The 23,245-nt window shown below is 56.1% G+C and overlaps 6 protein-coding genes across 6 annotated transcripts; 2 read left to right on the forward strand and 4 right to left on the reverse strand.

The window, feature by feature from the left end:
• Positions 1-3,336: 3,336 nt before the first annotated feature.
• BZA05DRAFT_408615 (JAB1/Mov34/MPN/PAD-1 ubiquitin protease-domain-containing protein) lies at positions 3,337-5,149 on the reverse strand. The gene is made up of 5 exons (XM_051484722.1): positions 4,901-5,149; positions 4,725-4,806; positions 4,589-4,659; positions 4,439-4,536; positions 3,337-4,381 (listed from the first exon to the last, which is right to left on the reverse strand). Exons 1-5 carry the CDS (start codon positions 4,961-4,963, stop codon positions 3,700-3,702), a joined length of 996 nt encoding a protein of 331 aa, XP_051336157.1. The 5' UTR covers positions 4,964-5,149; the 3' UTR covers positions 3,337-3,699.
• On the forward strand, positions 5,150-6,976 carry BZA05DRAFT_408618 (maintenance of telomere capping protein 1). Its single transcript, XM_051484723.1, has 3 exons — positions 5,150-5,849; positions 5,900-6,180; positions 6,229-6,976. Exons 1-3 carry the CDS (start codon positions 5,312-5,314, stop codon positions 6,814-6,816), a joined length of 1,407 nt encoding a protein of 468 aa, XP_051336158.1. The 5' UTR covers positions 5,150-5,311; the 3' UTR covers positions 6,817-6,976.
• Positions 6,977-7,913, reverse strand: BZA05DRAFT_408619 (uncharacterized protein). The gene is made up of 3 exons (XM_051484724.1): positions 7,443-7,913; positions 7,293-7,371; positions 6,977-7,227 (listed from the first exon to the last, which is right to left on the reverse strand). The coding sequence occupies exons 1-3, from the start codon at positions 7,505-7,507 to the stop codon at positions 7,078-7,080; spliced, it is 294 nt and encodes a 97-aa protein (XP_051336159.1). The 5' UTR covers positions 7,508-7,913; the 3' UTR covers positions 6,977-7,077.
• A 2,292-nt stretch (positions 7,914-10,205) lies between these two features.
• Positions 10,206-15,039, forward strand: BZA05DRAFT_476624 (uncharacterized protein; the record flags this gene model as incomplete). Its single annotated transcript, XM_051488259.1, has 1 exon — positions 10,206-15,039. Exon 1 carries the CDS (start codon positions 10,384-10,386, stop codon positions 15,037-15,039), a length of 4,656 nt encoding a protein of 1,551 aa, XP_051336160.1. The 5' UTR covers positions 10,206-10,383.
• Positions 15,040-16,481: 1,442 nt separating this feature from the next.
• On the reverse strand, positions 16,482-18,388 carry BZA05DRAFT_151431 (uncharacterized protein). The gene has a single exon (XM_051479008.1). The coding sequence runs from the start codon at positions 18,232-18,234 to the stop codon at positions 16,615-16,617; it is 1,620 nt and encodes a 539-aa protein (XP_051336161.1). The 5' UTR covers positions 18,235-18,388; the 3' UTR covers positions 16,482-16,614.
• Positions 18,389-21,569: 3,181 nt separating this feature from the next.
• Positions 21,570-22,588, reverse strand: BZA05DRAFT_476626 (uncharacterized protein; the record flags this gene model as incomplete). Its single annotated transcript, XM_051488260.1, has 3 exons — positions 22,230-22,588; positions 21,854-22,177; positions 21,570-21,790 (listed from the first exon to the last, which is right to left on the reverse strand). The coding sequence occupies exons 1-3, from the start codon at positions 22,309-22,311 to the stop codon at positions 21,570-21,572; spliced, it is 627 nt and encodes a 208-aa protein (XP_051336162.1). The 5' UTR covers positions 22,312-22,588.
• Positions 22,589-23,245: the final 657 nt, after the last annotated feature.

Genomic DNA, 23,245 nt, shown 5'->3' on the forward strand with positions numbered 1-23,245 from the left:
TTTTATATCTGTTTTTGTATGTTTTTTCTGTCTGTCTGTTTCCGTTTTTCTGTGTGTTTTTTCTGTCTGTCTTCTGTCTGTTTTCTGTCTGTCTGTTTCCGTCTGTGTGTTTTGATTATTTCCCTTTGTGTTTTTTGGCTTTTTGTACGTCAAGCGAAATTGGGGATTTTTTTTGTGTCGAGATTCGGGTTCGAGGCTGAGGCTGATGTTGAGAGGAGTGAATGGTTGAGGCTGAGAGTGAAAGGTTGGCTATGATAGTATGATGCTATGATCATTGATAGTGCTGCTTTTGTACCTTTATACCGCTATACCTTTATGCCGTTATGCCTTATGCCTTGTTCTTTTGACAGACCAGATCAGAATGTGTGCAGCGGCCGTGGCCACGTGAATAGAGTACCCATCGTTGTGATTGTTGTGGAAGTTGCGGCAGTTGCGGCAGTTGTGGCAGTTGTGATAGCAGCCTTATGGAGTGTTCGACAGCCTTATGAACTTTGAAGTGTTTGACAGCCTCATTAATTGTTTGACATCGACATCGACAGCCTCATTCGCGCGCACCAGATAGCCAATCAACAGTGGGCAGATATGCCGTCCAGCCCAGCCCAACCGATTGAGCCCAGCCCAGTCCAGCCTACTATACATGTAGAGCGACAGCAGGCAGAGGTGTGTGTGATGTTAAAGGTGTGAAGAGGCATTTGTGCGATGCAACCCGTTCGCACGCCACTTAACATCATGCTCGCTCGCAATACACATCATGCTCATGCTCGCAACTTCGCAAGCGGGCAGTTACATAGCAGAGGGAGGGCAGGATGCGTGGGAAGGAGGGATGCGTGAATCGCGGAATGGACAGTCGGGATCGGCTATGCGACGCGTCCGTGATGAACTGACGGTACCGGTATGGTGGAGGGGAGGGGTGGAAGGTTGGGGTGGAGGGGTGAGATCGGCGGCCGGTGGGGTTTTTGAATGACAAATACGTAAAAGACTGCGGGACTCGGGACTCGGGAGATATTTGTGAGCAAGTGAGCAAGTGAGGAAACATAATAAATGATGGTTTAATGATAGTCGGTGGTTTTATGATGGTTTGATGGTTTATCAATGGCCATGGATGTGGATGTGGAGGTGGAGGTGGAGTGCTGGAGTGGAGGAGTGGAGTGACGGACCAATCGTTGAGGCGCCTAGAGGCCGTGGAACCTAGAGGCCGTTGAGAGGAGGGGGTGGGAGGGGGGGGGAGGGGGAGGGAGGGACGTTATGGTTCTGGTGGTGGGGTTGCGTTGTGTTTGGCAACTTGGGTTGGGTGCCGCGTGCGCCGGCGCCGTGGGGTGATCGCGGTGATCGGGGGATGGTCGGGGTGATCGGGGTCGAGACGTTGACTTCCGGCCAGACTTCCAGACTCCTGTCGACTCCACTCCAGTTCGAGACTACAGTTGGAGACTCGCAGAAGTCTTATCCGCTGACAGTAGTTATGATACTGGGTACACACGTCCCCACAGCTCTCGCGGACGAACGTGCTGCTCCGCAGGTATGTAGATACTCTACAGTGTAGGTACAGTGTGAGTACATTGTAGATCTGCTGATCGAACGGCCGTACTCTACTCTACACTGTGAGCAACCGTGAGCGGCCGTACTCAACTGTACACCATGAGCGTCCGTAGCCTACTTACCCACTGCCCATCTACATGCCCACTGCCTATCTACATACCCACTGCCACCTGAAGAGTCAAGACTGGCTGCGGCGGCGACGCAGGCCGTCCAAGACGGCTAGATTCCTCGAAGATCGGATGATCGGAGTCCCCCGTGCCCCGTGCCCCGTGCCGGGTTTATCGCCGCCGTTGCCGGCGATGATTGCCGGCTCGGCGCATGCAGCGTTACTTGAGTACAGATATAAATACCGGTAGTACACGCCGGTCGACCGGGAGGGATGGAGGTAGGGAGGGGATCGGCAGTGAGGTGTCCGCAACGAGGGGAGGGGAGGGGACGTGACAAATGTGTACCCGGCCTGAATACCGAGCCGAGATGGGGCTCCGGCCGGGTCGGGTGGGCACTAGACACTGGAGGACGTCACCGTCCACGAGCTGCTGGACGGATAGGGTCTCCGGTCGGGGACGTGGGATGATAGCCTTGAGGAAGTACGTGCCTTGTATACTAGGAGGTAGAGTCAGGCCATCGACGTGGACTTAGGAGTAGGTAGATTAGATACCGTATATCCGTCCCTAAGCGTGCTCTTCTGCTCGCATCAGTGCCCACTGCCCTACCGTAGGATACGCACCCCGTGACCGTCCATCCGTCCATCAGTCAATCGGCGTCCAGCGGAGGCAGGAAGGGAGTGAGTAAGTTGCCACCGCCTCCAGGAGTAGGAAGAACCGGCACGCTACGGGAATGGGCATGGGTATGGATGGCACTGGCCAGACGTGGGGTGGCCGTGTGTGGCCGTGGACGCGGATCCGGATCCGGATGGGACGGATTTATTGCTCCGTGTTAGGCATCGACGGTGTGGTCGCCGGCGACGGCTGGTCTCGCCGGGGCTACTTCACTCGCTATCACCCGCCAATGTAGAAGTGACAGAGGAAAGATAGCACACACAAAGTCTATTCCCAATCTGCTACTTCGGTTTCGGACGGATGGCTCACTCACTCACTGAATCACTGACTGGCCTCGTCTGGTCAGGTCAGGTCTGGTCCGGCCGTCCTGTTCCTCTTCCTCGCCCTCCCTTGCCCTCCCGGCATCCACACTCCCTCACCTCCCTCAGGAAGTGCGGTACGTACAGCCTGGCTGCAAAGAAGGGAAGGTAAGGTAAGGGAACGGAGGCTGCTCGGGTGCGAGGGGTTCCGAGTGCCGCGCCATGATACCGTACATTACTGACAGGACTCGCCTGCATGCGAAATAAAACAGGAAGATCTCTCTCTCTGACAGGACTCGCCTTTCCGCATTCCGGGACCCGACTCGGGGTTAGCAAGGGACGGACTTTACGAACAACCCACTACCTTCGGTGGAGCGCCATAGAGGTTGGCCTTGGCGAGGGATGGAGAAGCTTAGTGCATGCAGTGGCCGATGGCCGGTAAGCATAAACTTACAAGCGATTGCAGTGGGCGGGTGGACGATTCACGAAGCAGCTGGCGCTCGTGAGTTGCGATCTTCCTCGCAGATACTGCGAGGAAGTATCCAGGGCGATCGGGGCTGCGTGTGGAGATTTACCCATCATTTTCTGTTCCCGAACTGTATCATAGTATTCAGGAGTACATATTACATTGGTAATGCGAAACTGGAGTGGACAACCAAGTACCAAGTGATGAGCTGTGCTCTGTCACTCGTGTTCGGAGGGAGACTCTGTGAACCGCACACGTCTTCAGATCATCTCTACGAATCTACAACTATCTAGCTACTTTCTAGCTAGCCTGTATTCCAAGCACGACTACCCACATTTCAGCTCCTTCTGTTGAGGTTGAATAGCCGTCGACGAGTGTGGCGCGGTGCAGTTGGGAATCACTACGAATCGGTCTACACTTGCGGCGAAGGTTTTGCCCAAGCGTACAGACTTTGGGAATCATACTACTGCTGCTTTGAATCCGACCGAGACGTGGCCATTCGATTGAGATAGACGAGCGAGGTCACCGGTACAACATGCATGGAAACGTCATGAAGCATCACTCAATCGCACCAGAAACAAAAAACGCAACATTCCCAGATCTAATGTACATGACTCCGCTAGTCCGCATCCATCGCATCGTCGACCTCCTCCACGCGCAGCTTCGAGAGGCCATCGCTCGCGATACTCGCCTCCTTATCGACCATCTCGACCAGGGCAGACACGATGTTCTCTTCGATGCCGATTTTACCCAGCTCCTCGAGATGCTTCTTCGGATCCACCTTTCCGACGTATCTCGTCTTCAGTTGGTCCTTGGTCAGCTCGTTCTCCTCCTTGACGCGCTTCTCGTACTGCTCCGCGAGCACAACCATGCGCTGTAACCGGTCCTGGTTGTCCTGCGCCGACGACTTAAAGTCCTTCATGGTGAGTGAGTCGGTCCACACCGTCTTGTGCAGGTTCATGAGCATGTTCTCCTCGAGGAGCGTCTTGCGGTAGTTGATGGCGATCGAGTAGTAGTGACGGTTGAGGCCGTGGATGAGAGCTTGGATCGACGGCTTGTTGAGATGGCCGAGGTTGGAGGTGGTTTGGCGCGCTTCCTGTCCGAGGACGTAGGCTTGCGGGTTGATTAGTCGGAAGGCGTCGATCACAACTTTGCCCTTGACCGACTGGATGGGGTCGATGACCACCGCCACGGCGCGCGGTGTCAGCTGCTCGAACGACTGCTGAGTGTTGATATCAACGCTGGACAGCCAGCATCCGAAGCCAGGATGCGAGTGATACCAGCCGACGACTGTTTCCGGTCTGCGATTTCACCATCAGTATACAACGTCGCTGATTTCGTCGCTGTGGGTAACCAACCGTCCGGTCTGCTTCAACATATCCATCATCTTGGTCTGGAAAACCGGATCCACAGCTTCGACCGAGACTCCCGTTCCACTCTGTGGCATAGCAAACACCTTCACCCTCCATTAGTACATCATCCATCTGGTGGCGTAGGGAGCTTCTTACATCCACCACGCGCACAGTGTAATCGTCAACGAACTCTCCCAACATCAATCCCATAACCTCCATCGGTACACCTGTATCCCCCACTCATCAGCATCCCTCCAACACAATCGAAACTGAGCGCCCAAGCTAAACCCACCTGCTCTTCCGTGTCTCAACATCTTCAACAGCGCGAGCGAGGAAATGTAGACCGTCTCGGAGTTATCTATCACGGGTGCGTCCTACACAACACATTAGCATTAGTCTCAAGCTACACTATAGCTTCGATCGTGTGATGGATCGAGATGAATAGGTAATAGCGGGAAGGTCACTCACGGTGCCTGGTGGGGCACTCATCCCGCCCATCTGCTGGGCAATCATGCGGTGGAACCGATCCATGGCAGGCTATAGCTAAGCGCGAAAGTGTGGGGTTGCGTTCGGTGGAGTCGGGGATGGGGTGACGACGATGGAGGTTGATGGAGAGGTGTTCCGTGAGGTTATTGTAATGCTATGCTGCTGTTGTAGATCGCGAAGCAAGCATGGATAAGAGCCGCTAACTAAGCTGAGTCACGTGCGCGAGCTAGATACCGGTTCTCATTCTACGCCGCGACAGGGAACGCATGCTATCAGCTCATCCATCTCAGCCCCAGACCAGAGCGCAGCACAGCTATCACAGCAAGCATAGCTCCTGATCCCTACACCCATAACTACCTCCCCCACAATTACAATCAGTCCAAATCCACGATCATGGCGAAACACAACGACGGCCTCGACGATCTCTTCGCCGGATTGCCCGAGCCCACCGCTTCCCCGAGCACAACCAGTGCCCCACCAGCAGCCGATGACCCCATCGCCGAACTCGACGAACTCGAATCGCTCGCTGAGCGTCCCAAGCCACGCTCAGAAACTCCTCGTTCCGCCCCGAAGCGGAGTATTGAACGATCTCGTACCCCGGGAACTGGATATGGCCTGCCCGTGAGTGCACGGAATTCGTCAGAGATTAAGAGAGCAACTACGCCCGTGCCGGCACCGTCGCCGCAGAAGAAGGTGGAGCGGGAGAGTGCGCCGCCACAGTCGGTGGGCAGTAGCTCTACGAGTGGCGAGGGAAGTAGTAGTGTAGCGGCCGGTGGGGGTGGTGGTGGCTGGGGATGGGGAAGTCTCTGGAATACGGCTACTACTGCTGTTAAAGCAGCGGAGGGTCTGGTACAGGAGATCCAGCAGAGCGAGGAGGGAAAGAAATGGGTTGCACAAGTTGGGGGAAGTGCGGATGTCCTGCGGGGTCTTGGTGGGAATCATCTTTCTCCGCTGCACGCAAAAGTCCTAACCCGCGTCTAGCCGGTGACGTTCGCTCCAAAGCTATACCCACGTTCGCGAACCTCCTCAATCACCTTGCACCGCCAATCTCAAGTCACGAGCAGCTGAGGATTCATATAACACATGATTTGCAGAACTACCCGTTTGTGGATACCGTCGTGTTTGGCGTCTTCGATAGGGTTATGCAGCAGGTGGAGGGAGGGGACCTACTGGTCGTTCAGCGTGGGGGCGGATCAAAGCCAAGATCCTCTACCGATAGTGGACCTTTCGGTGGAGGCCCGTGGTGGAAGGCTATGGAAAAGGTATTATCCCATACACGAAATCTCATGTACTCACGTTGATGTCGAAAGCGAGAATTAAACGCCACCGTCGGCCTCCAAGAAGGTATCAAGCTTGCCCGCGTGGCTGCTGAATCCTACGCCGCAGACCACGCCAAAGCCGCAGCCGCGCAGACCATCACCGCCGACAACCCTACACGCAAGTCCAACATCTTTCTCGCGATCCAACCGACGATCCACTCCGCTGACGACCTGATCTCGTCGATCACCGGCGAGGAGTCTACCGACGAGGAGATGGTGGTCTCTTTCGCTATTCACCTCCATGACCCTGAGCACAGCATCTCCTTCTCGACGCTGTCACAGGCATTGCCGTTGCAGTGGCTTATTTGGCTGGATGCTCCCCCGCCAGCTGGTACCCGCCCTGGCGAGTGGGCGCTTCCCGAGGCTATTCAGGACATTATGGATGCGGGAGGTGTTGATCCCCGAGAGTGGGTGGTGGAGTGGGTCGAGGAGGCAGTTGGGTTGTCGGTGGGCGTGGTAGCCCAGAAGTACGTCGCCAAGCGGATGCGAGTTGGAGAGGCTGGACAGGTTGCGGATGCCATGAGGACTGCTGCGAGGGAACAGGCGGGTGGAGAGGAGGCGAGGGCCGTGGGTATGTGATGAGATGCGTTTTGGATATGTACTCGACCGTGGACAGTGCTATTTGCGACACCGCCATGTTTCCGACTTCTTTCTCTCTGTACCTGCTTTCCTGCCGATGTAAATCTTGCGATTCTGTACGTACGAATTGGTCCTCTGCGATGTAGATGAATACCGCCGAGGGGCCGGCTTTATCTCAATTCCATAACTAAAGTGCACACCGTGAAGAACCCATTTTAAACGCCCGCAAAATCAAATCGAAACCCAACTTGTCGCCGCCTATCATTTCTTCACTCCTGCAGCCTCCTTCGCTGCAGCCTCCTTCATAGCATCCCTCTTCGCGTCCCTTTTCCCTCCAACAAGTAACTCCAAATGTCCCGCCCTAGCCGCAAGTCGCTTCTCGGTGCCACTGGCAAGCTGCGCACTCAATTTCTGTCCTTCCTGTCAGAAACGCCCTGTTCCGCCCCACTCCCACATTCACCTCCCGAAGAGCATACCTTCAACGAATTCTCTCTGTGTGCATTCTTGGCCTTGGGTGCAAACGATCGCAGACCTTTCCTCATGACACCGGCATTCCTGAGCGCTTAATGTCAGCTTGGTGGTAGTGGGGGAGGTGGGAGATGTGGGGCAAGCGGAGGATGATGTACCGGACGACTTTCGGCTTTCCGGCCTTCGCGGCGGTGGGCTTGGTTTTTAGGGGGGCTTGAGGCATTGTTTTGTTCGTTCGGTGGTGAGGTGAAGTGAAGCTTGTGGCGAGGAGAGGTGAAATTCGTGGTGTGTGGTGGAGCGCGAAGGTGCAGCTGCAGAAAAAGCCAAAGCAGAGCCGCAAGCTTGAACACGGAAGGTTCCGCAGCAGGGCTAAGCGGTCGATGATTACCCGGTCTTCACGGTGGATGTTTTTTCGCGGTGGAGAAGTTCGTTTTTTCGTGGCAGACGTGGCTCCGAATGCATGATTAAGTCTTCGTAAAATTCCCCCTTTCTACAGGAGATCTGGACCTCACGGCAATCGAATTCGGTAGTGGTGGTTGAACTTAACTCAACGCAACGTCCGGGCTTGGCGATCCGAGCTTGGACCACTTACCTTGCAGTCCCACCAGCGCGTTCTGCTTGCTTGCTACTGTACCGAAGTTAACGACTCTCCCTCCATCCAGTCTACACTTGCTCATACCCCATAATATAATTCCCAACAACCTCGCTCTCACTCCGGCCTGCATTTTCTCTGCAGCCTCAGACGAGATCCGGAATTGTGACAGAGGGGAACGTGTGTTTTTCGAAAACCCAGAATTGCATCTCATCTAATATCGAAACCCAAACCCGGCGCATGCGGATTTGATTGATGGGAGACGTCGGCCGGTGGTTTTATTTTCGGTAGCGGGAGGAAGTGAGGGAGTGAGAATCTTGTGAGTATCCCCATACGTATTTCTACGATGTTACTGTTATAATTATTGCGGCGGTGGATGGCGCGGCGGGAGGTGGGGTGTTTTGTGTTGGGGGAAGGAGAAATATCGTGAGAACCGACTAGCATGACCCCCGGGAGCCATTCTGCTTTGAATATTCCAAGGCGTGCCAAAATACCCAACATCTCTTCTGTTCTTTTGCTTTCCCTTCCTTTCTCCTTCCTCTGCACACTACTTTGCTTTAAGAGCCAAACTGCTATTTACTTTCCGCCTCCAAAAACTCTTTTCCTTACGCCTTCAGGAGGATGTTGCTATTTTGTTTGCCAGATGTATGATGGATGTTTACTGACCCATATGACTGCTAGATATTAGAACAGCTCGCTTTACCTAGCACCAGACCTTTGCTCTACGCCAACCAAGCTGCCTATATCAAGTTACCGGTATGTACATCCTCTGCTGTTTTACAGCAGCGGTGGCGTTTCATATATTTTGCCGCTGGAACATAACTAAGAATCATGCAGATACCAATATCATGGCGCCCAAGAAGCGACCTTCACTCAAAAAGACGTACCAAACCAACAAGACAGTAGTTCCAAGCTCATCCACATCACCAGCACCCACAGCACCATTACTACCATTGTCCACATACCGCCCCATCGCGCCCGCACCCCCGCGCCCAGTCCAAACCACACCCAACTTCATCCCCTCGCTGACGGTGCAAAGCGGGCCGAGGAGCGCTATTGTGATCCCAGAGAGCCCCACACCCGAGCCAGGCATTCCCACCGACGAACCAAGTACTCCACCATTCCGTGTGCGCAGTCCGGGCCCGCTCGAGCTTGCCAGACAGAAGGCGTGGGGGCCTGATAATGTTCTGGCGATGGCCGACAAGATTCTGCATAAGGCTATGGATAGTACTATTGTTGAAGGACCGGTGCTCCCGCATAGAGAACCGCTGGGGTATAAGAACGGCCAGCCGTATTATCATAAGGCGAGGGGAAGGGGAAGGAATGAGGAAGGTGCTTGGGTTGACACCACGGAGGTTACGTCGTCCCCCATGGCCCCGGCTAGCCCTGCTAGCGATGTGAGTGGGGAGTTTGTACAGCGTTTCTCGCCCACTCCTCGTCGTGGGCGGTGGTCATTGTCTTTGCCGGCTGAAGACTTCGTGTCATCATCACAAGAAGAAAATGAAGAGGACGAACAGGACGAAGAGGACGAAGAAGAGGAGCAAGAAGAGGAGATCTCACACCAGCAGTTTTCACCTTCGCCAGTCCTGGAAGCAGTCGCGTATCAGCACTACTCATCGCCGCCACCAACTTCAGAAGAGGTCGCCCATCCCCGATCCTCGCCGTCACCAGTTTCAGAAGAGGTTGTTCCTCACCTACCCTCACCCCCACCAGCTTCAGGAGAGGTCGCCCCTCCCCGATCTTCGCCATCACCAGTTTCAGAAGAGGTCGCTCCCCCCCGATTCTCACCTCCACCAGCACTAGAAGAGGTCGCTCCTCCCCGAGATTCACCACCACCAGCTCCAGAAGAGGCCGTTCCTCCCCGGTTCTTACCTCCGCCAGCTCCAGAAGAGGTCGTTCCTCCCCGATTCTCGCCGCCGTTAGCACTAGGAGGATTTGTACATCAGCATCGGCCGCCGCCTCCGCCACCTCCGCCTGCTGCATTTCGAGAAATTCAGTCTGCCGCATTAGCCCCTCATGTTCTAGTTCCGGTTGTGGCTCGACCTGCGACTCCGACCCCAGCTTCGACTCCGGCTTCGGTTCCGGCTCCACTTGCAGCTCCGTTTTCGGCACCGATTGCAGTTCCGGTTCCGGCACCGTTTTCAGCATCGATTGCAGCTCCGGCTCTAGCTTCAGTTCCAATTCCGGTTCCTGCTCCAATTCCGGTTCCTGCTCCAATTCCGGTTTCTGCTCCGGTTCCTGCTCCGGTTCCTGCTCCGGTTCCTGCTCCGGTTTCTGCTCCGATTCTGGCCCCGATTCCGGCTCCGGTTTCGACTTCAACTTCAGCTCCAGCTCCAGCTCCAGCTCCAGCTCCATCCCCGGCTTCTCCTTCTATCCCATCATCTCACCCAGCTGTCCAGCGCCGCCACCGCAAGAGAAAAGTCGATGACCTCACTATCGACTTCCTCCCATCAGCTCTTCCCCCACCACCGGCGCCGACTGGTGGTCGCCCAAAACGGAGGGCCGCTATGAAGGCAAGAGAGTTGCTGACCGCAACTGCGCCGCTTACACGTGAATCGAGATCGAGTTCATTGGAAATGGAGGATAGTGACCGTGAACGCTCGAGGTCTGTGGAAGCTCAGGGACCTGCAGAAATTCCGGCGACGCCGGCCTCAGCCCACCCTCGGGAACGCACCATGACGGCGGAGCAGGAGAGACCTAGTGAAGAGATGTCCGTTGAGGAGATGTCGGCTAATCGTGGTCGGCCGAGATCGGTCCAAGCTCGTCGTTATTCGGGACTTCAGGAGAAGCCTGTGGTCCATAGTGATCGGTCGGAAACTGCACAACAAGATGTGCCTGTCTCGGAACTACCAGCGCTCAGTGGCAACTCTGGATCTACTGGAGGTTACCGTGACGCAGAAGTTCATGTTCAGGAGAAGCTGCCGACGCTTCGTGGAAGGTCGAGACATGCGGGTACACAGCAGCCTTCACCACAATCGATGGCACCTGTAAAGGCGCCAGCACCATCGGGACCGACACCCGTGAAGCGAGGTCGTGGACGCCCGAAGAAGATCCGGCCCGAAGCTTCCCTTCCGCCTGCGCCTGCGCCTGCCCCAGCTGAAGCAGCAGACGAAATACCTGAGCAACAACTAGTACCAGAGTCTGCTCTCGATGTTGCACCTCAGCCGGCGGCTGACATAGCGTCTGAGCTTACATTTATGCATGGCCCAGCTCATGACCCAGCTCCTGGTGTTGTGCCGGAGCTTGCATCCGAGGTTGTGCCTAAGGTTGTGTATGCCCGCGAGGTAGCGCCAGAGCCGGTACCTGAGCCCGAACCAGCGCTTGAGGAAGCGCGTGAGCCTGAGATGGTTCCTGAGCCTGAGTTTGTGCCTGGGCTCGTATTGATGCCTGAGCCCGCCCCTGAAGTTGTGCCTCTACATGCACCCGGGGCTGTGCCTGAGCTGGTGTTCATGCCCGAGCCCGCACCTGAGGTTGTGTCTGAGCCTGAGATGGTGTTTGAGCCTGAGGTTGTGCCTGAGCTTGTATTAATGCCTGAGCCCGCCCCCGAGGTTGTGCCTCTACCTGCACCTGAGGTTGTGCCTGAGCCTGTGTTCATGCCCAAGCCCACCCCTGAGGCAGCGCCTCTACCTGCACCTGAGGTTGTGTCCCAGATAACCACGGAACCAGCGCTAGAATGTGCACTAGAGGCCGCGTTTGAGCCCAAGCCAGCAGAACCCGAGTCAGCAGAACCCGAGCTTGAGCCAGCAGAGTCAACAGAACCCGAGTCGGAGCCAGTAGAACCCGTGGTAGAGCTAGCAGAACCCGTGGTCGAGCCAGCAGCACCAGCAGCACCAGCAGAGCCAGCAGAGCCAGCAGAGGCCGAGGTCGATCCAGCAGAACTAGCGGAGCCAACAGAACCCGAGGCGGAGCCAGCAGAACCCGTGTTCGAGCCAGCAGAGCCCCAGCTTCAGCCAGTAGAGCCCGAGGCGGAGCCAGCAGAACTAGCACAGCCAGCAGAGCCCGAGCTTCAGCCGGTAGAACCAGCAGGGCTAGCGGACCCCGAACCCCAGCCGGTAGAACCAGTAGGGCTAGCAGAGCCCGAGCCTGCACCAGCAGCGCCCGAGCCTGCACCAGCAGCGCCCGAGCCTGCACCAGCAGCGCCCGAGCCTGCACCAGCAGCGCCCGAGCCTGCACCAGCAGCGCCCGAACTTGAGCTAGCGGAGCCCAAGCCCGAGCCCGAGCCAGCAGAGTCAGTAGAACCAGCAGAGCCCAAGCCCCAGCCGGTAGAACCAGCAGGGCTAGCGGACCCCGAGCACGAGCTGGCAAAGCCCGAGCCAGAGCCAGCAGAGCCCGAACCAGCGCCAATAGTAGCACCTATGCCCGCAGTACCCCCAAAGAGACCTCGTGGACGGCCACCGAAGAAGAAGCGACCCATACCTCTGCCTCGATCAGCACCAGCACCAGCACCAGCGCCTGAGCAAGAGCCAGAGCAAGTGCCGGTGCCAGCGATGGAAGAATCGACACTCCCGCCGCCGCCAAGGACTCGCCGCGCTTCACGATCACAATCAAGGGTCGCACCGGTGCAAGAAGAAGAAACAATCCTTCTCCCACCGCCGCTACACATTCGCTCTTCACGATCGCAAATATTGACCGGACCAGTGCTAAATGGGGAACTGCCACACTTGCCGCCGCCGCCACGGCCTCGCCGATCTTCGCATTCACAGTCATTGTCCAGGCTAGTGCTAGAACAGGAACCGACACTCCCGCCTCCGCGGCCACCACCAGCACGCACCCGCCGAGCTTCGCGTTCACAATCATTGACCGGGTCAGTGTTAGAAGACGAACAGGCACTCCCGCCGCCGCCGACACCACGGACTCGTCGAGCTTCGCGTTCGCAATCAAAGACTGCCGCCGAGAATCCCAAAACAGCGGATGAAAAGGAGTCCGATGAGAGAAAGCGGCTGACTGCGTCTCCGACCAAACAGCTCCTGCAAGAAGCAGCGAGTGAGCCGGTGGGGCTTGCACCTGAGATAGAAGGTGGAGAGAATGAGAAAGTGGCCGTCGAGACTCCAGGTGAGGAGGAGGAGGGGCAGGGGGAGGTTGTTCCAAAGGAATCAAGCCCAGAGAGAGAGAAGGAGAAGGCGACAGGGGAAGAAAAGGATGTTAAATCCCTGCCCATTCCAGCAGTGGATGTACCCCACGAGGAGGTACCCAAGGAGAAAAAGAACGACGAGAATAATCCTGGGGACGCAGCCGCATTTCGAAATGCCATGGGCGAGATTGGCGCATCCGTGAAGACAGCGGAGGACGAATCTCAGCCTCGCCCTAAGAAAGTTGTTAGATTTAAGTTGCCTAGCAAGTTTCTGGCCAGCCTCGATGATCTTCCCCCGCTAGCCGATCCGGAGAGTTCTAGAGAGGAGAGTTCTAAAGAGGGGATGTTGGAAAAGCCGGAAGATTTGCTTATGGCTGACGAGCAGGCGAAAGCTGTGGCTGCGGCACGCCACCTCCTGAGTCTCTCTGGCCGACAATATCTTGCCTCTCGGCCGCCTCCGAAAAGACTTCCTACTAAGCATGAGAAGTCTACTATTTGTCCGGTTTGTCAGATCACGCTGTTTGAGATCAAGAGGAAGAGGGGATTTCCACCGGACTCAAATGATACTCAGCTTGCGGCGCATGTGGAGAGCTGTCTAGATTCTCGGCCGCGACAATGGGGCAATGATGATGGAGACGACAATACGCCGCTACGTGGGGAATCTTCGGACGAAGACGACGATCCTGAGAGTGCATCAGAGACTAGGGAGAGCCAGAATCCCCCAAAGATTCATCTACCTTCCTACCTCCAGAAGGGTGAAGTTACGGGAGAGATATCGCTTTTTGCGCCATTGGTGCCCGTCACCGAATTCACGAAACTCTTCAATGACCCGAACCTGACCGCAGGACAAGTCCTCGCGGTCGAGGAATCACTGGTCTTCGCCATGGCGGAAGCACAGCGGGAGTGGCAGGAGCTGGAACAGCTGGCACTGGAACACGAGAAGGCAGCGAAGACGGAAGCGAAGATGGAAGCGCAGAGCCTCGGAACATTTGCTGCCCCCGACAAGCGCAGACCCGGCAAGCGTAAGGCCGCCTTTATCCCCAACCGGCGGGGCCCCCTGGAGCCCGAAGACCCAGTCGTGTACGAAGACAAGAAGGAAGCCCTCCTTTACGGCTTCGAATACGATCCCAATCCCGCCAAGCGTGGAAGGCAAGACCCGATCGGCCAACGGTCTACGGGCGGCTCGCGGCGCTCCGGTCTTCGGAGTCGCAACCAGTGGTTCGACCTCAAGGTCGTGCCTGGCTACGAGACACCCACCAAGGCGCAGGACGTGGAGCCGAAGTCACTGCGCAACCGGGAGCGTGCCGCCGATCGCCCCGCGACGAATACTCCCGTGACGCCTGCCTTCCCCGCCCCCCGCAAGTCAAGGACTACAACTGCAGCGAACAGTCGCCATGCCACTCCCGTGACCGCCCCGCCTCCAACCGCAGCGCCAGTACTTGCTGCAACCGGCCTCCCAGCCAAACGTGGTCCCGGCCGCCCACGAAAAGACGGTCGACCTCCCGGCTCTGTCCCCGGCCCATCCCGCGCCACCACTCGGCCCGCCACGCCCATCACCCCCGCAGCGCCCATCGTGCCCGTCGCCGCCACCCCACCACCTCCGCCTGCACCACCGGCTTCCGCCCCCGCCACTGCTCCAACTCCCGCACCCGCACCACGCAAGCGCGGCCGCCCCAAGAAAGAAGCACCCGCCGCCTTGCCTCCAGCCAAGCGGCTGAATCTCTCGCCCGCCTCTGTCGCTGCACCAGCACCAGCACCGGTTTTCGCTGCGGCACCCGTGCTCGCGCACGCGCATGCGCAGAATGCTCAGCCTGCTCAGCCCGAGCAAGTCCGCTCGGGCCTGAAGATTCGGATCACGGCGGCGGCTGCCACGGCGGCTGCGAATGCCGAGAGCGAGCGGGACAAGATGACGGCCGAGGAGGAGTTCAAGGCTGCGCAGAACGCGGACCTGGGGAAGAGGAAGCGCAAGTCCACTATTCCGGAAGATGAGGGGGAGGGACTGGGGCAGGGACACGAGAGGGGACACGAGAGGGAGAAGGAGTGGAAGAGGGGGAGGGGCGAGAGGGGGAGTAGTAGTGTTTCGAGGAAGTAGGGATGAGAGGGGGGGGGGGGTGGGGAGACGTTTTTTTTGTGGGGCACTGGCACATCGTTACCGTAGGATTTTACTATTCTGTACTTCACTTTCATTTTCACTTTCACCTCTCTTGGGGGTTTTTTTCTTTCTTTATGGGGTTTTATACATCTCTTTTTTCCTTTCCTTTTCTTCTCGAGAGCCGGAGTAAAGTAGATGTTTCTTTCAAGTTTCTTTCAAGTTTCTGTGCGGTTCTGTGTGGTGCTCCTATTTTGTATGCTCCTGTTGTATAGCGATAATTACGGGGCGAGAGGGGAAGGCGTTTTGATTTTGATTTTAATTTTTTTAATCACAATTCATAGAAGTAAATCGTTTTTTTGGCGATTGATGATAAGTTACGGGTATGATAGGGCAGCTCTGTGATGAACCGTATGGGGCCCGTGGATTCGGATGTAGACCACTCCCGGGTGTCCACGAAATCCACGAGATTGGTGGTTGGTTGTTGGTGGTTGTGGTTGGTTGGTGGTTGTTGGATGGGATGGAGGGAAGTTGGCGGCTGCGGGCTGGAGGCTGCGAAGTGGGAGATGTCACTGCAGGGTTGGGGATTGGATGGATAGATCGACGGTTGATAGTTGACAGTTGACAGTTGACAGTTCACGAGTCCTCGAGGAGAAGATCTGCGGTTCTGGCGGTACAATATTCAGAGCAGGGTACCTATCCTACTCGGGTATCCACAAGTGAAAGTAAACATCAAGATGCGGAGTCGGTGTCGGAGGAGTATGGAGTAAACTCATGCCAAACTGAATATAACTGCCATTGTCGTCACTAACTATCATTATAACTCGGTAAACAAGTAAATACGGTCCCATCGATGCGTTCCTCCCTGCTCCCTGACACCTGTCCCGTCCATCATCAATATCTACGGTAGGTACCTCCTCTTTCCATCCTGCTCAGAGTTCAAACGAGATCGACTTCCCCCTCTCCCTCCCCTCCCTCCCTCCCTCCCTCCCTCCCTCCCTCGTGGTTGTAGACAGTCGTAAGCATGGTAGAGTAGGTAGTAGAGAGACATAACAGACATAATAGCCATGTGTAGCCGTAACTAAGCATAGAGACATAATAGGTAGACATAATAGTAGACATGTGTAGCGTGAACATTATCATCATCAGTATCATCAGTATAGCATCATGAACATCAACATCAACATCGTGACTCCATCCATCCATCTCTCGCCCATATCCACATCCACAGCCATATCCACAGCCATATCCACACCTAATCCACAGCCATATCCACAGCCATATCCACACCTAATCCACAGCCATATCCACATCCAGAAACCGCCGGTGCACTATCGACAACCCCCCTCCCTCGTTCATAAACCCTATCACATCCTAGACCAGAATAAACCCGAAAACAAACCAAGACCAGCTCAATATCAATGCAATCGCTAAATCCCACACCTGCCATACCATAAAAACCCAAATCCAAAAACACTTCCATTCGCCGCACCGAAATCGCAAATTCACAAAGACACAAACGCACACAAAATCATCACGCTAGTTAACATAAACCTAGAATCATCAAATCAAACCAAATCACAGCGTAGTCCTCATGCTGGGTGCATGACCCTCGACGGCACCAGCAGTCTTTGGCCTGTGCGGCTCGCGCTCGCTGTTCCCGGCCTCCTTCGCCGTGCCGCTGCGTCTCAGCTTCTTCCCAAGCACCGCATCGCCGATCCTTTTCCAGCCAACAAACTCGATAACGAATTTAGTGCCCTTGATGCGCTTCGCATTTCTATTCCCTGTGGAAGCTCTCGCGATTTGCGGGCGCGCAGTTGGGGCGAGGTCCTCGGAGAACCGCGAGTTCTCCGGCAGCGCAAGGTCCTCTACCGATGAGGTGGGGGATGCGCCGTTCTTCGGTCGCCACCACGGGTGCAGTTTGCTCTCGCGGACTTTTTCGGGGATGCCGGCGATTGAGGGGCGCGTGGGCGCGCTGGTTTCAGTGGTGGCGGCGGCGGCGGTGGTGGTGGTGGTGCTGTCGAGTGCTTCGTTTTCGGGAATCGACTCGGCCCGGCCGGCAGTGGGAATGCCGGTATTGCGACGCGAGATCGGACGGGATCCGAGGGAACCGGGGTGGCCGAGTTGCTTCTCCTTCTCGGCGCTGGAGGAGAGCGCGAGAGGCGTGGCGGGGATGAGGGCTAGTGAGGGCGCGATGGTGGGCGCAGTGGAGTCTGCGGGCGGTGAGTAGATCAGTATCACGCGCTTCGTTTCCTCCTCTGTGCGTGTAGTTGTTGTGGTGGCGAAGGTTGGAGATGGCGGCTCCACGAGCGGAGTTTCGACTGCGTCGAGGAAGATTTCATCGCCGCTGGAGGAGGAGGTGTTCGAAGGCGCTGGGGAGGGGACGGGAGAGGGTACTGGAGAGGCGACGGCAGAGGCGTCGTGAGAGGCGACGGGAGAGGTGACATAAGAGGCAACGGGCGAGGGAGAGGAGGGCGTGTCCAATATCGCGGGCTCACTTAGGCCTCTATCGTCCGGGGTGTCCTGCTCTTCGTTCCTATCAACCACGCTGGTGGTCGTTCCGGTTGTGGTGGTGGTGGTATAGAGCACGCTATCCGGCCTCTCGGAAACAAAACTGCTCGCGCGCGTAGCCCACGGTGTAACCCTCTTCCCATCCCTCTTGACGACCCTGAGCCTCTCCCTCTTCTCTCCTTCCTCCTCTTCCTCGTCCTCCTCGTCGTTCTCATCGTCAAGCGCGATCCCCTCATCCTCGTCATCGGTACTAGCCGCGACACTGTCGGTATCATCCAGCTCTTCCTCGCGTCTGACCACCTCCTCGAAACCAATGACCCTTCCCAATCCCGAACTTCGCAGCGGCACACCTCCGCCCGAGTCCGGCCTCGACAACGGCTCATGCTCAGCGAAGAGCGCAGTCCCATTCAACACGTCTGCTCTCCTTCGTTCATCCTCGAAGAAAGCGCTCTTCGGCGAGCTCCTTAGCTGGCGCGGGTGGTGCAGGTGTGCGGAGCCTCTCCTCGGCGCGGGAGTGGCGGGAGCGACGACGGTGGTCGAGATGGGAGCTCCACCGCCGCCGGCGATGTTGCCGCGGATCCGCCGTAGCCCGCGCGGCGGACTGTCGCCCGACGAACTCCGGCTGTGCTTGCGAGAGGTCGGCGGCGTGCTGGGGATTAGATGCGTGTAGAGTGTTACGTGCGACATTGTTGTTCTGTGCGGGCGGTGGTGGGCATAAGTGAAAGCGGAGGTGAGAAGTTGTTGGCGAGGGACGTGGCGGATAACGAGAGAGGTGCTGTTGCTGCTGGTGGGTGGAGACTCTGGAGAGGAGGCAGGGATCGATCCCACCCCCCTCCCCCCCCCCCATGCTGGCCAATACAAAGCCAAAGCAGGTTTCCGGGTTTTGTATGGCCCAGAAGAAAAGAGTTGGTTTTTTTTTCTTTGCGTGCAGCTGCTATATTAATCTGCGGACATCGGCAGCCTCATATCAGAGTTACAAGAGTCTCGAGAACTTATCTACTGATACAAATCCTCGTGGCGACAGATTCGACCCCCCCTTCTGGACCCTTGGCAATAGACACCGGCCTTTCTGCCCCTCGATTACGGAAAGGGCAGAATGGTAGACTATCGTTCCCTGCATAGATTTCTTTCTCTCATAACTACGATACACTCTAAATCACGCTGCTGTAAGGTTGGGGATTATTGAAAGGCGGAGTGAGGTGTGTGGTGCCTCAACTCTCGAGTCTCGACGCCACCGGCAAACGGGCCCCGCCTTGAGAATCAGTACATGCCATATGTACCGTACCGTACCTCGACGTCTCCAGATGCCACGGGCCCATGGGAATAGTTGCGAGCGTCTTCTTGTCTGGCAGGATGCGACGGAATCATGCAGTCGCAGCCGTTCGAGTGTAGACGGTAACTCTCGCCAGTATGTATCTACCCAGTACTATGAGAGTTACATCCCACCGCCGCCCAGTGCCCACGACCGAAGTCCAACTCGGAGGACTATCACCCACCACATCGGAAGGACACAAGAGTCAAGACGCCCATCATCGCTGCTGAATACTCTAGAGTGGCCAAGTAATCGGCATCGACTATGAAGCTCAAAGGGGCAGGCTCGCAGGCCTTGACTCTTGGTAGATAATAGGTGTGCATATCATTTAAACAAGAAACATGTCGCCACGTGCAACCGTCAACGCCGTTTGGAGCTGGCTTGGGGGTGGGGAATGCTATTACTATACCTATACCAAGTACGTACCTGCTTCGGAACTGAAGGGCGGTAAAATACACGGCTATTCGTCTCGATTGTTTAAGGCCATGAAGGAAACAATGTGCCTACGTAGACGATGAACCGACCCTCTTTGTCGTGCGGTCGCAACGCACCGTATGATACAGCAGATGGCTGCATACTTACTTGGTAGGTAGGCAGTGAGACATGTGCGGCCACATAACTCTGCAAAGCACGGAGAACAGCATTGCACTTCGGACAACGATACCAACGTTGGAAGGAATGGCCTACCTAGGTATCGAGTGATACTTGCAACCACCGATACGGCAGTAGATACCAGGACCAGGACTCTGGAGAAACATCGAGTGATGGGTTGGGATATATCTACATACCTCTACTTGACTTCTACGAGGGGATCTGTCTAAGACTGCAGCCAGATCCTCCGCCGAGTTCCAGCTTCCCAGCGTCCCAGTCTCACCCAGGCGGTAATAGGTAGCTTTACGGTTACGGAGAAAGCTAACATACACAGATATGACCCCATTTCGGGGTGGAGAAGTTGTACATACAAACAGCTGGACAGAAGCTCCGAAATCGAGCACCACCGTGGGTCTTCGAAAGGAATCCATACCTACAGAGCAAGATCACAGCCACTGCCGCACACCGCACCAGAAAATGGAGAACCACCACCGCGAGTTTCTTCGTCTTCATCCACATATTCGTGCACCGTGCCCGTTATCTAAACCCAAACGTGACATAGGGTAGCACCTACGGCATTCCACGGCCTCGCGAGTCGCAAGTGCGACGGATGATCTCCGGCGGGAGGCGGCATCGGCAAAGCTGGCAGGGATTACGAAGAACGGGCACCAAGCCATCTGACATAGCGCCGACCTTGCTCGAACTTCAAAGATTTCTGCGGGTTCTCAGTGGCCGTCCCCCCCAAGTCCCTTCCAATCGATACGGCCACCGAACAGGAGCAGGTCTGGGAGAAAATAGCGGCTCGGATCGAACAGTTTGGACGCTCTTCCAGATACCGGTAACTATTGAGCGTCGAAAGAGGGTTTCTTGATATGTAACTAACCGGAGCCCCGCTTCTTGACACCGTAGTTACTCTAGTGCCATGTACCTACGGCAAGAGCTATGCTCCAGTTATCTACATAAGTACAGTACAGTTCTCACGAGTGCTCCGCTGTGACAGCTGTCCTGCAGACGGGGACGGGGACGGGGATGGCCATTCCTGCCGAGGACATACCTTCTCGCATCCAGTACCGTTAACTGGCATGTGGACCGCAACCAGTATTTACGAATGCGATATCTAGCCCTGGGCGAGCCAGTACAGTTCCAGTATGTAGCCATCGCCCTGCCCGCATCACCCATCACCCATCACCCATCGTCCGTCGTCCATCAGCCGAGTGAACGCAATAGGCAGTCGCTCCCCTTAGCATATCATACATGTAGATAACTGCCGGAATGTACCGGTACTGGCACAGGCAGTCAAGCTGTCAGAAACTGTGCTGGACCAGGACAAGTCACAACGTGTATTTAACCTATCCATCACGGAAACGGTGATGGAGCAGTGATGGAGCGAGCGAGATCTCCGGATCTGCCAGCACGCACGGTCAACTTATGCACGCCATACTAGTATGTAACTCCTACCGGTATGTCCCATGCACGAATGGACGAAACGGTCGCTTATGTACGCACGAGTACATAGCAACGCGATCCTCGTAAATCCGTGTCCGTATCCGGGTGCGGCAAAAAGACTCGCGGCCGCTTCCCAAAGCAAAGCAAAGCAAACCTCCAGAGTCCAAGAAGAGGGGTGGTTCGGTGCGCAGAGTTGAGTACACATCACCTCCCCCGCCCCGCCTCAAACCTCTCAACAAGTATCACGAAACTTCGTCGAAAAAAACAAAATGTGGCGATACCAACGGGACAACAACTTTCAGAGCCCGTAGGCATCAAGAAGTGTTCTTAGGAGCACGCTATACCAGCGCTCGTGCGAACACGAGCACCTATCGATATTCCCTCTCCCCGGCCGTATGCTTTAGAGCACGTTCAACCGCCGCTCGTCGGAGAGAAAGCGAGCGACGACCAAATTTCTTGACACGGGTACAACTTTCTGAAGAGCTCAGAGGGGTGCGGGGGAGGACAGGCTTATATCCTGCCTGTCGGCGAAAATGGGTTGGCTTGGCTGGCAGGGAAGGGAACTAAGCTAAGCTAAAGCTAAATGGGAACAGGGATAGGTAGGAAAACAAGGTTGGCGACGGTGGCGGTCGAGTGAGAGTGAGATGATGTGATGTGAACCACAAGCAAAGCTTCAGGCAAGTCCTCCCAACAAGCCTCCCAGCAACCCGCCCAGTCCCAGTCCATTAAGGAAGCCCAATGACCCGCCGCCACCGGCCAACAGCCCACCAAGCAGCCCGCCGAGAAGATTCCCGCCCCCGAGCCCGAGAAGACACGATACCAGCTCCAGCAGGGACGTGATCAGATCGCCGCACAGGAGCTTGAGGAGGACCATGACCAGGCCTCCCAGGCCGACTGTTCACACCATCATCAGCCCACGCCCACCCCTCCCCTTCCCCCAGAGCAGAGAACACTTACGCAACCCGCTACACTTCCCACTAAGCGACAGCAGCGTGTAGTTGATTTCCCCAAGCAGCTGAAACAGCAGCTTACTCAGCCCCGCGAGGTCCAAAATATCGCACTTATCCTTCCCGGTGCACTGGCCGGTCACGGCAGAGACTATCGTCTTGATCTCGCGCGTGTACGCGGTAATGTCCGCGAACGTCACCTTCACAGTCGCGTTGTACTTCTTGTCGACCTTCTCGATCTCCTGCAGAAGGTTGGCCACCAGGATGTCCGCGTGCTTGAGCGCGGCGACGGCGTTGGTCGCGGTTTCGGAATGCGAAGCGGTGGGGGCCGCGTCTGCGGGGGGTTAGCGGGGACCTTGGGCGGGGGAAGGGGGGGTGATGCGTACCGGCCGTAATGGCTAGGAGCCCGAAAAGGGTGAAGATGATGGCGAGGAGGAAACTGGGGATGTTGAGGCTGATGGTCTTCATCTTGCTTTTTGCTTTGTCTTGTCTTGTCTCTGTATTTGTCTCTGTCTCTGTCTGTTCGAAGTCGATGGTTCTGCTTCTGCTTCTTCACGGCCAGACAACAGTGGTTTTATACCCGCACCATCGTTGAGTTCCCCAACTCTCACGAACCACAGAACCACCACAGAACCACCACCACCGGCAGCTGAAGCCTGTAGCCTGAAGCCTGAAGCCTGAAGGAGGAGCACAGAGACAGAGTTTCGTGCCCCAAAGCCATGGTTCGATCAACCGGTAACATCGGTACCTACAAACATACGAGTGCTTGTGCAATGTAAGACGTAACGTAACGTAACGTCTCGGATCTCCCCAACTGTTGTCAGTCAGTCAGTCAGCCATTCGGCTGATCGACTGGTATGATGTATCTAGACCGCTGGGCCTGGTCTGGTCTGGTCTGATTAATGTACATATTCGGACGGGTACCACCGTACCACCCACCCTTCATTTGTCCGTATGTACTCCGATTCACAGAGGCGGTACAGTACCTATTCGTCGGATATGGTATTGATCTGGCTACAACAGCAGCAGGAACTGCCCACTTTCCAGTGCTCACTGTCCACTGCCCACTTCCCGCATAATCCGCCCGCATAGGTAATCCGCAACCGAGAAAACAGCCGAGAAATAGCCCGCATCAAGCCTCTTCCTGGCGAAATGGCGGGGTGGCGAGACGGCGGGTTGTGGGGCGGGTGGTAGATCGTACACGGTATATACACGGTAGGTATGATACGACTCTGAAGGTCTAGCTCCTGCGGACGACCGGCCTTCGGAGGAACGACGGAGGAAGGACGCGGTACTCTCTTCCGAGATCTTCACCATCGGATCAGACTACCTACTATACCGTAGACTCTTCCAGTCTTCCAGATGCGATACACCGATACACCGATGCACCCCACCAAGTTCG

The sequence above is a fragment of the Tricharina praecox genome, assembly GCF_024521635.1.
Source record: "Tricharina praecox strain CBS 144465 chromosome Unknown BZA05scaffold_28, whole genome shotgun sequence".
Lineage (NCBI taxonomy): Eukaryota > Fungi > Ascomycota > Pezizomycetes > Pezizales > Pyronemataceae > Tricharina > Tricharina praecox.